Source organism: Mercenaria mercenaria, chromosome 8 (genome assembly GCF_021730395.1).
Source record: "Mercenaria mercenaria strain notata chromosome 8, MADL_Memer_1, whole genome shotgun sequence".
In the NCBI taxonomy this organism is placed as follows: domain Eukaryota; kingdom Metazoa; phylum Mollusca; class Bivalvia; order Venerida; family Veneridae; genus Mercenaria; species Mercenaria mercenaria.
The window spans coordinates 59,163,247-59,176,425 of record NC_069368.1 but is presented as its reverse complement, the minus strand read 5'-3'; the positions used below and the strand labels follow the sequence as shown (position 1 = coordinate 59,176,425).

Genomic DNA, 13,179 nt, shown 5'->3' with positions numbered 1-13,179 from the left:
AGATAACTGAGGCTTCTCCATCCTGAAATATATTTTAGTGGATTCTTTTTCATTTCAATGCATAGCATAAAACATTTACTTAATACATGCTGTGACAATAAATAGATCATATAAATGAGCCAGAAAGAAACTTTCTTGTCCTCCTCAAAGATTATTTTCATTGCGTCAGATTTTGTTTCTAGCGGAAAATCAAGGCCTCATGTTGTCTAGTTAATGAACCATTACTAGTTATTTCCGATTAAGTCGTCTATGTTATCGCTATGTAGAAAAAGAATTACATTGACCTTTAAAGATCCACCTCAAAATAATTGTATTATGGTAATTAAACACGATTTGCATCGAAAATTGAGAAATACAATATATATTCACTGTTTTCGCACTAAGAAAATGATTCATCATGATATTTTAGGACCAAGACTTTAGTGTTTACTATCTACATACCTTATTGAATAGTATGTCAAGTATTTGAGTACTTAGTTAAGTTTTAAATCACAAATTGTTTCTATAAAGTAAAATGTGTGTTTAGTTGTTGTGCTTTAAAAACTTTAAAATGTCCTAAAGTCATTGACCGAGTAAACCAAACCTAAAAGCAGTTAGCTGTGAAAATATGCTAATCAGTAAGGGTCTTAAATTGTCCATCTGTATATGGTGGAAGATTTTGTCCTATGGTCTGTTATATAGAGGATATTACATGAGTGCTTTTTCATACTGAATTTATTAAACGAGTTGAATAAAATGATAAAATGCGAGGCTCTGCCGAGCATTTTATCAATTTTATTCAACGAGTTTAATAAATTCGATCTGGAAAGTCACAAATGTAATAATATTCTTTTTATCACATGTTATCCTTTCCTGTCGAAACATCAACAAATCTACATTCTTTTACTATATAAACAAGACAATTTGACCAACGTCTCCTATACTGTAAATGACGTCGACGTCAAAGCTTTATTACACTAGTGAATTATCATTTTTATTTAATGGCTTTGTTACACTCCCGCGACGTCAAACATGTGATAAATTCTAAATTTTTATATGACATGATTCGCCAAAGATGCTTTATATTTCTTCGAATAAGATATTCATGCGCTACGTGAAGAGAGAGAGAGAGAGAGAGAGAGAGAGAGAGAGTAATAATGCAAGTGGGTTTAATGTCACACCGACACAAATTGAATAATAAAAGTTAATAGGCAAATTAACACCAACAACAAATGTCTTTGACCGTCCTAGTCGATCGTTTTGTCTACACTGGACTTGGACAACTAAAAATTTAAAAGATAAGTCACCAATAGCGCCTGCTCTAGAGAATTTGTTCGTTCCTGAAATTTGTGCATGTCAAAATCGCCAAAATAATCCAAACGTTTAAGACAAAACTGACTGGTCTGAACATAAAATTATGAGAGAATTTTCCATTCTGAAAAACAATAGTTTAAGATTTACAAAAGGTCATTGAAAAAAAAGACGGATAAAAAAAGCTAATTAGGTAGTAATATACGCGTCCATTCTTTGCTTTATTAGTATCAAATATGAAATCTAAAAGATGTATCAGTTTTCTAAAATTAATTCCCTGACGGCTCTTACTTCTATATCATATTTATCATTTATTCGAAACCATAACAATATCATCATTTTAAAACGAAGATTAGGCGCATAAATGATAGCTCCAATTATTATCAAAATAGAACCATATAGATATTTAATCTGACTTCTACCGTAGGCGTATAAAATTGTTTTCAATGTCATACAATACTATAACGTACGGAGTTCTATTAGGCCATCGTAATAACGCCGGTTTCTCCCTCGTCTCGTTGTGTTGTAGCGTATCGATGTCTTTGAATTATCAAGGAGAAAAACGTATATCTTCGTAGTTTTCTGTGGAAAATATCCGCTATCGAGAATATAACTGAATACACACCATATACGTGAGGTCAATAGATTCTATAAAATATTTCACTCAATAATATTAGGTTATTTAGCGGCTCGTCCAGTATGGTTTTCTCAGTTGGGTACTCGTCCAAATATATCTCCGTATTGTACAGTACAATGTTACATAACTTCTTTATTCTATATCTATTTCATTTTAGTTTACATTGAAAAGATTCACTGAATATTGTTTTTTCTGCCTTTTCTGATTTCAAGACGAATACTCAAACTGGCGCCTACTTCACCCGATTTACATTCGGAACATTTTCACGCGTTTCGGGCTTTATCGTATCTTTAAAATGGGGCTGTTGAACCATCCAAATACGGAAAAATACAGTTTTTTTACGCACGTGCGTCAGATGCGGTAATATATTGTACGGTCACGTGTAGCAAATAAACGTTCACGATTGGATAAATAAAATAGATATAGAATAACAAATCAGTACCATGTGATTTACTCCATCAGTATCCAAAATTTGATTTATGGTAATAGGAGTTTATAAAAAAATCCAAATTTGTAGAACAACATTTTGATTCTTCACTGTTTGGTCTTAAGTATGTCATTACCAAGATGTAAAAAATATTTTACAAGAAGTGTCCTATAGTATGCTATGATATTTTTTTTTGACTGGAAAAATAATTCCAAAATCTTCGGATTTGAATGTCGTAAAAATTCAATACGGGCATTCTTCAATTCGAGTCTTTCCCGATTCTGTTTAACATCTCTTTTATATACAGTTTTCAGAAATAGAAAATTATTCCTTATTATATTTTCTTATACTACTTTTGTGCATTTTCATTTCTCTGATATACTACTGTTTCTCATGCATGTATTCAAAATCAAAGCAGTCTCTATTCAATTTGTTAGAAATAACTACATTATTTATTATAAGTATAACGACTTGTATTCTTTGCTTAACAACGGATTGTAATATCATTTATTATAATTTTATACGTTACTATAAATAGTATTGATGAGTATCTATTGACAAGTCCATAAACGCGCCATAATCATAATGTACCCGAGTAACCGGAACTTCAGCTTTCCTTTATCAGTACTTATCAAATTTCCAACTTTAATGATGTTTAGTCGTTGGTAATATTTTGTGTCTAAATATTTCTTTCTTAAATCATTAAAGTCAATAATGTAATTCATCACCAATATCATTACAGAATAAACATTTTCTTTGTAAACATGCACTTGGTAAGCAAACATCCGAAACATCAGTTTTTGTTTCTTGTAATCCTATTATATCATATTCATTCAAAAATGAAATAAATTCTGGACGTCTTAGCTTTCACCTTCGGATACTAAAGGGTCATTATGAAAACTGTTGCTATGTTTTCGGCAAATAATAGCTGTCTCCCGCTAATCCCTATATTGTATTTTCGTCCGTCCCTGTCCGTGTATCGTTTAATCTCTGATCGCTATTGTCACCTTGCCCTTGATGTTTTAAATTGATTTGTGCATTTTGCGGCATTTGTGTCAAATCTAGATCAATCAAAATTTCACAGTTTCACTTTCATCATCGCACTCTGAAGATGCTTCTTTTTGCTTTTTTAAGCGTAATGTCTGCATCTAAAGGGGATCTCGCTTTTTGTTTTACCTGCATAGTTCTCACGTCCTACAGGTGTGCTCATCAAAGTTTCCTGACTTAGTGCACTAAACTGGTTCTGAATAGGTATATTGAACGGTTTCTCGGCTATATTCTTAGATTTTCGATACATACATTGAATGATAATGATATCTTCAGCACCGATCATTTGCGTATTTGTCTGTGATACCCCATAGTGTAATCCCTGATATGTGTTCACCATCATGTTAAGTGGTACACTGTTTATGTGCGAAAATATTTGTCCATGTTCCTGGGCTTGTCCTGTCTGCATGTTTTGCATGTTTTGTATATGCTGTGTACTTTGTACACTTTGTTGTTCATATAATAGTTCTCTATATTTACTTCGCATTTCACAGGGGCTCATATTGTTTATCTGCCTTTGCTCCAGGTGTTTCTTCTTGCTTCTTTTTGTTACCCATATCGTAGTGTTGTATTTTGTATGCATATGCATCTGTATGCATACTCATCCATACATACTTACAGATACCCCCAAAAACAAACAAACACACACACACACACACACACACACACACATACACACACACACAAAAAAAAAAAAACCCAGCAACAAACGATTTACCGTCTTCAAGCTATGTACAGTGACCCATAACTTTAACATGTGTCATATCATTTTGAATTAGATCAAACAGATTTTCGTTACATACATTGGATGATAATGATATTTTTACCAAAAATACACTTCACAGAAATAAATGTCATCTTCAACAACCTGATTTCAGCCATAAGATGGTATCGTTACGACCACTGGCAATTTGTATACCGGAACCATCTGTAATAATTACCTATATAGTTCGGTTTCGAGGTCAGCGATGTTTTTGTACTTTAAATACCGGAACGGTCCGTTATTTAGGAAATATTATTCAGTACGATAGTGGTTCTTACCTAAATAAGGCAAAGTAAATCATGTTGATTTCCCTAATCGACAGATGAGTCTATAAATTGAACTCTCAAACGTCAAAATCAAACTATACCCCTATTAGCAAGCTTATATTTATGATGATAACATGTGCTTTATATAGAGACTGACAGAAGAAAAAATTTAGAATTCAGAAATGGATATTGCACTAGCAGTCACTGTGACCATGATTCACTGGCCTCAAAATCATACACTGACCATCTGCAGTATGTCTGACTTGGTTTATGTTGTTAAGAGGGGCTCTCAAGGTATCGAAGCCTTGTCCTTTGACCCTATGTCCTACATGTCTGTATTGAACGACCACTATCCATGACCTTACAGTCATTGTGACCTTGACCTTATAACTACTGACGTCAAAATCAACAGGGTTTTCCACTGCTCATCCGTATTTTAAAAAGTCTATATAAGACATCTATGAGTTACCTTATAACAAGGAGAATAAGAGTACAAAATAGAGGGAAGCACTATTATTTACGAATCTGCGATTTTAAGTACAAACCCTAATGATTTAGTACATTAATATATGGAAAGCAAGTTATAAATTACTAAATTTTTTAACTAAAAAACTAGCAGATGAAATATACAGGGTACCATTAACAACGCAGAGCAATGCAACTACTTAGCTAGGATTAAACGTAAGACTGATGTGAAAATAAGTCGTACGAATTGTAGTATGCCATAAAATACTCTATTATTTAATGTTGTAAACATGTTTAATGACAGTTTTTCCATGGATATATGTACATGGCTGGATATAGTATAAAACATTAATAACTATAACAAATAATCAACGCTTAACATCAGCTAAATTTTGATTCAAAATATTAGCCTAGATTTGAAACATTAGTGTGATGTAACATGCATTCCATTCAATAATCTTTTTTTGACTGTGTTAGGTCATGTCGGCATCTCAACTTTGTATGGTTTACTTTAAAAAAAGAAGTGATTGATAAAGGTCGCCAATATTTAGTTATTTCAGATATAAGCTGATGCTATTACTGTAATGTAAATAGCATTTTCAAACTTTATTCTGACGTGATCTATTTACTGAAACATTACATTTACATTAAAGTGTTACAATATAAAGACAGAATGATTGATCCAGATAAGCAGCACAGTGAAAGAGCAGCGACACAAAACTCTTTAAAAGTTATACAAAAGGCAATTCTATACGTATCCATGCAGATGTCACTTCGAAAATATGTTGCTTTAAGAACAGTTTACCATTCCCGTCAAATCACATTTTAATCATCACTAGTTAAGCCTGTATCATTTCTTGTAATTCCTAAACCAGTCATTTTATGAACTTGCTTTTGAGTAGTTCGAGGAGAAAAATGATCCACTGATAATGTGACGAGCAACTTCGTTTATCAAACTAAATTGTTTTGCAAGGTTATGCGCAAAGGTAAAAAATACAAATCAACAGAAAACCTCCACACATGTACGGCAAATACGTACTATAGTTCCCTGAATTATAGACGTAGGGTAAGTGGTTCGCATTTATTCGACCTTATTTAATGAAACCGTACACTTATGTCTGAGTGTATGTTTTTAGATTTCATCCTAATGAAAATCGAAACAATGTTACGATCTTGCCGTAGTTTTACGATATGACAAAGGTACACGTAATGATCCATGTTTAGGGATATGAAATGGTTTCGGACGAGCCTTGGTAATGGATTTCTGAGCAATGTGTCAAGGATTTCTGGACTATTTCTGTACCATGTACTATTATTTGATAATATAGTGTTATTTTGCCTGGAAAGATGTCATCGAACAGACTATGTAAATAGCAAAATAAACCTAATGCTATTTTGCCTCTTAAAGGTCATTTTTGCCATATAACAGATTTATGTCTGAAAATCTTTGGTAATTTTGACATTTCCTTTATCTGTGATGCATGAGACAGACGTTAGATGCACACTAATTAGTAACGACCAACCACATGCCGGTATTGATTTCATCTTCACTTCCTGTATATGGATATGCAGGTGCTCTGAGTTGTACCGTATTGTTAGACAGTATAATCCGTTGCAAGGCTCCTGTGGAAATAGCTTGTAAAACGTCATAAACCTGAATCCCCTGCGGCAGAGTTTCGACTCTGCCTCTCTGATACGGAGTGATCTCCATAACACGATTTACAGTGAACACGTCTCCTAGTCAACTCGACCCCAAGTCAACTTGTCCCCATTTTGGTAATTTCGTCTCCCTTGACGATTTCAAAAATGGTCATTTCGCCGGTTTGGGACGTGATGAAATTCCGCTATTGATAACGTTTAATTTAAGGCTGATCACTACCAAATAGAATGTAAGCCTCCGCAGGTCTAGTCACAAGTAGTCCAAATATAAATAGCACTAATCTTTTTTCCTTTCCTAGTGCATTTTCTCGGCAGCAACGTGCTTACTTTTACCCTACCGCGTTTCAGTATGTATCACTTTGCATTCTAATGAAATCGGCATGTTCCTATCGCATGCTAGATAAAAATGGCGGCGTAAGAATTTAATGTCACGAAAAGAGAAATTGAAAGAAGCGAAAAGTAGTAAATTCAGCGGGTTGTATTTAACGAACTGTAGTTTTCTTATATAAAAGTTAACACCCCCTTTTCTTTTTGTTTTTCTAAAGTAGCGATCTAGTTCTTTATGGGAATATAAGTGTCTGAAAATCTGATATGCTAGAAAATGTCGAAACACCGTTATGAAGTGAGTGGATTTTATATGAAATAAAGAACAGCTGGATTTAGTGGTGTTCAGCCTACAAGGGGCAATACATGTTATTTTCTGAAACCCCTCGAAAATGAATGGAAATGCCACCAATCTATTCTTTATGATGTAAAACGGTAACAAATGGCTGAAAACGCTTAAATTTCTTGTGTTTTTGGAATTTAGATCGAATTTTCGACCAGGTGGCACTATTTTGGTTCGTTTTAGGACCTAGTAAATGTCTTTTCTCGCATTTTAGCACTTCAGTTGTCTAAATAATATTGAAATTAGCATGTTTCTGAATGAAAATGACAAACATCGTAACGATTAAATGGATGTTAAATGTAAATTCCACGAATAAGGTAAAATTAATTGAAATATTGCTTGCACAGGGCTAAATTTTGTATATTTTTGGGGATGGGGGTGACCTGTAATGAATTGTCATTTCTCTATATTTTCTCAATATTTTGCACCAAAACAAAGCAGAATCATTGTGAAATAGGTGTACCTTGAGAATGAATGCAAATTCATGGAAAAATCAAACAAAAATTTTCTCTTATAGGCTGATCACTACCAAATAGAATGTAAGCCTCCGCAGGTCTAGTCACAAGTAGTCCAAATATAAATAGTACTAATCTTTTTTCCTTTCCTAGTGCATTTTCTCGGCAGCAACGTGCTTACTTTTACCCTACCGCGTTTCAGTATGTATCACTTTGCATTCTAATGAAATCGGCATGTTCCTATCGCATGCTAGATAAAAATGGCGGCGTAAGAATTTAATGTCACGAAAAGAGAAATTGAAAGAAGCGAAAAGTAGTAAATTCAGCGGGTTGTATTTAACGAACTGTAGTTTTCTTATATAAAAGTCAACACCCCCTTTTCTTTTTGTTTTTCTAAAGTAGCGATCTAGTTCTTTATGGGAATATAAGTGTCTGAAAATCTGATATGCTAGAAAATGTCGAAACACCGTTATGAAGTGAGTGGATTTTATATGAAATAAAGAACAGCTGGATTTAGTGGTGTTCAGCCTTAATAATGTCATTTTTATATACCTGTCTAAATTCTGTAACAATACGGCTTGTGTTTCACAATTAAATCATACTGAAGAATTGGGCAAAAATCGATTCTGTTATCTTTCCTTGTTTATTGAGATCAACGCTATACATTTTTGTCTCCCTTCAACCGTATAGCTAAATATCGATCACTATCGGATATTTTTAGCGAGTGTTGCAGATCGTTATGGTTCGGCTATCTCCGCTTATCGTGTCACGGGATGTGCCGATCATAAAAAACAAGGATTATAGATTAGAGATCTATTGTAAAAACGTATAGGGAAGGGTGATCTATTTTGCACCAATTTTAAGCACCGGTAAAACAACAACTGCAAATATAGTCATTTTTATATGTATCAGGTTACATACAGAGTAACAACCTGGTTTAATTCTGTTTTTCAATAATGTAAAATACAGAACGGAAAAAAGAAGACATTACGTTATTACTTTTATTCTTTTATTTTGCATAGTATATGAAAATAAGATCAACACTATATTATCTTCTTTATATTAAACATTAAAGAAACTGAGACATAAAAACAAAATCATTTATATTAGGCGAGCATAACATACATGTACATGAAACTAATATTATCTTAAAAATAGAAAGCAGGAAAAACTTATAATTTTTAGAAGTGCTTACAAACTTGACAATTTCATTTTCAGTTATTATAAATAGATGTGAAATACGTTGTTTTTTTTGCATTTAATCATGTTTAACTTGTCAAAAATAATTATGCTTTGCAATGAACATTTGTAAAACATATTGTCAGACACTAATGAAAAATGAACAAAAAACAAAACAAAACAAACTAACAAACATTCTTGACAATGTAAAAGGTATCTTTTTATGACTTGAGAGCCTGTTTAATTGGAAGTTTGATCTATTTGCCCCCGAGCCAGTCATTGTGTAGTATAGTAGATTAGATCATTTATTATAGTCTCACCCATTTACATTTAGTCTAGTACTAACAGGTAGAAAACAAATTCCATAATATACTGTTACAATAAATCCTGTACTGCTGCATGTTGTCGGACTACTTTCTTTCAAAGAATACATGACCTGACACAGTTCTATAAATAATGTACACAAACAACCTAATTAATTCTATTTTAACATCGATCAACTTTGAGGATTTCGGTCAAAATCAAACAGCACACAAGAAGGTGGAGGTACCTGCCTCCAATCTACTATTATCATAAATAACCCCATTGTCTTGAGTCCAGCAGAGGAGAAGTTTTGTTTGTAGGGCTATCCATATTTTTATACAAAGTTCATCAGGTTCAAGAGTCATAAAGCAAGACCTACTTTATATATATTCTTCAATGCAGCTATATTTTGGTTTTGCCAGAGTTTGCCATGTTTTCTTCTAAAAATGCATAATTCTTATCAATAAGAATACAATGACTCTAGTTGCATTCAATTTGGACTGTAAATACTAACAAATAATTATCCAGTAAATCCGGCATGCTGCGATGGTCCCTGCCCGTGAATGATATATTTAATCTAGACTTCCTAGAATGATATTTTCTTTAGATTCTAGTAAAATACAGAATTACAAGTATTTGTTATTACAGTCGTATTGTCCAATTTCGTTTGAGCAGATTATTGATATTTATGTTATAAATCGAATTTACAATTATGTCATTTATTCTTTGTGCATATGTCACGCAGTTCTGTATATTACCTGTAACACAAACATCAATTCATGTTGTCGTTATAAATAACCATTAAAATGTTGTTGATATTACTAGAAGATGCTCCTGTATTTGTAATTATAATAATTGTTGTCGACGAATTTAGTTTTACATATTAATTATTACTTTACTTATATATTTCAGGTATATAGCCATCATCCATCCAATTAAAGCACACATTCTTTGTAACCGCCGACGGATCGTCGTCGTCTTGGGTTGTATCTGGCCGTTTGCGTGGCTTGCAGGGTTACCGACACTTTTCTTCAATCAAGTCAGACAGGGACACCCTACCCATCCACATTCTAAAATAAAATACTGCATGATATTATTCCCGGATAACCCTGATTTGTATTATATGTTGTTCAAAATTATTGAAGCGGTGATGTTCTACTTTCTTCCTTTGTCCATTCAGTTAACGCTATACGCTTTCGTAAGCAAACATTTGTTTATCGGCTCTGATAGACTACACCGCACGTACACTGTGAGAGATCGAAACGGAACATCGATGGAACGCTACTCCGAGGCCATACAAGCTCGCAAAGGAGTCGTAAAAATGCTTATGGCAAGTGTAATTGTTTATTTTCTCAGTTATTCGCCAAATCAGGTTCTACTTATATGGAATACCGTGAGACCAAAGTCATTTCATGAAAACTGGTCATTTCTTGTGTTCACCATGATCGTTGCTTACATAAATTCAGCAGCCAATCCAATTTTGTACAGCATATTTAGTCAGAACTTTAGGGAGTGTTTTAGAGATATTCTTTGTCGATGTTGTCCAAAACAACCCCAGCGCCGGCGGACGCTGCGCACCGGAAGTACACCAAGCACATACAATACATACAGCACAACCTCCCGGTACTGGAGACATACGTCTTTGGCGTCAGCTGTCACTGACGTTTAAGCCAGTCATGCATAAAAATAAAGTAACAGATGAAATATTAAACGGCATCGCATTTATGAACTTAAGAAATAATTACCTCTTTCAGATTTCAAATGCAAATATATGAAACTTTATGTTCTTAAAACGAGAGCATACCCGACTTTCTTCTTTAAATAGTTCTAATCGACAATCAAAGGCGGTGACCCATGTAAAATTTGCGTCTTTACGATTGAGGAGCAGCTCTTTCTTGTAAGTCTTGTAAGTTTATTCACTTTAAAACCCCTTGACTATTGGCAGATGCTATGAAAGTTGAATATATAGGTTATGCAGGAAAATCAGATAACCTACCAGCGCTACTGGATTGTTAACCACTTCGCAGAGGTGGAGGACAGCTAACCTACGAAATTACATTTGTCGCAGAGAACTAGTGGGGTACGGATTATCAACACTTTTGTAAATTGAGTTTCTTTGTAGACAAAGTGAACATAGAACATATGGTCTAATTTGCATTTTTTTTCGGAAAGTTCCAATATTCTAACATTTTATGCTTGTTGTAAGATTTTGTTTAGTTTCTGTCGTAGTGAATGTATAATAAAAATTGAAACATGTTTGAAACCACCCGCTCTTTGTTAACAACCAACAATAAAGTACTAGTATTACACAAGTCAGCCTTGAAAAGAATGAATTTATGCTTCTAAATACTAATTAGCAATCAAGAAACGAAATAAATTTTGTTGTCATTCCAAATGTTTGTGTATTCCATAACGTTTTATGTCATTCAGTGCAGATATGTATTCGACGAAATTTTATGTCATTCAGTGCTGGTATGTTACTAAGGACTCACGAATTCTGTCTTCAAATCAGGACTATCGTCTGACAATTTTTTCCTAAACAGAACATAATATCTATTTAAGCGATAGCAATGGGAATTATTTTTGTCTCATGATCTAACCTAATTGGAAAAGAGTTCCGTTCGGTCTGTGGACCTAATCATGGTAATAATTAAGATAATTTGGAAGATCCAAAATTACGTATTTAAAGGAAATTATTTGAACAATAATATCATAAAGTGCTGCTATGCCAATAAAAAGATGAATGGTTTGTTTCTGATAAATGCCCCGGTTTTGCACTTCTATAACGGTTCGTAAAAAGATCCTAATTATTATAAAGCTTTCCTGAGCACAGAAAAAAGATACTGTGTTTGATTGTCTTTACCTTTAAGTGTTTATCTGCTCTACTGACCTTATCTAGCTTTTATTTATTAGGTCTGTAGACTGGCTTGGCTAGGTGCGACAAAGAGTGCATAATGAAAATCCTGAAGCGGCTACTTCTTCTCCATTCTTTCCCATGTTGAAACTAGAACATTCTAGTGTTATTCTTATATTTTCCTACCGTTTCCGCATGTTATTATCATTTCCAATTACAGTGTTATTATCAACAACCACACTATACAAAATGGTATATACATGTACCAGGTTGTACACTGGCGCACCGCGTTTGGGCGAACTGAAATCAGCACAATTCTAAAATCCATAAGATCCTTCAGACGCATAAAACGCAAATATCAAAATAAATTTAGCTTAGTTGTGTGGTGTAACAGTTCCTAAAGTTCACTCTACTAGCTATCAGCAACGACAACTCTGTTCTCTATGATAACTACTGTTTAATATTGTACTAAGTTCTAAGATAATATATACATCAATGTCTTTCTTCATAATTCTCTAACATAAACTCTGTTATTTCAAATAATCTCTGAACTTTAACAGTAGTACTTCATCGTTAATTGCCTCAGTTCTAATCTAACTAATTCATTTTGCGAGTATCGAACATACGCATCTAACCCTACTGAGTACCAGAATGATACTGAAGTTTTGTCTCAAAACTTCTGCTTATGAAAGAAATGATTCGTGACTCGAGCCATGCGGCGTGATCAAAAGACCGGGTGTTTATAATTACCCTGTCATTTATCCAGTTAGTCAGTTGTTAAAACGTTATAAGAGCTGTGATTATGAAAACAATGTATCTGATTTCTTTATTGATACAAAATGTTATATAGCACCTTATTTATGTACCATGTTTAATTACATATTTGAAAACTGTATTTATCATAATTCATGGGTAAAGGGTGTGATTGTACCTATTTATAAAAAAGGTGATGCAAATAATCCCTGCAGTTATAGAGGAATCACACTGGTAAACGTTATAGGTAAAAATGTTTCACTGTTACTGAGAAATCGCATAAACGCATGGTGCGAATCAGAAAATGTTTTTAATGAGTCGCAGTTTGGATTTCGTGATGGACGCTCTACTGCTGATGCTTTTTTTTTGTTGCATACTATTATTCAAAAAGTTTTGTCTAAACGTTCTAAGCTT

General features: G+C 33.6%; 1 protein-coding gene across 1 annotated transcript in view; it reads left to right on the top strand.

The window, feature by feature from the left end:
- LOC123565714 (neuropeptide receptor 15-like) overlaps positions 1-12,833 on the top strand; it is a 32,161-nt gene extending 19,328 nt beyond the window's left edge. The window contains exon 2 of the mRNA XM_045359518.2: positions 10,071-12,833. Coding sequence (XP_045215453.1) covers positions 10,071-10,827 — 757 coding nt within the window. The 3' untranslated portion in view covers positions 10,828-12,833. The remainder of the gene's footprint in view (positions 1-10,070) is intronic.
- Positions 12,834-13,179: the final 346 nt, after the last annotated feature.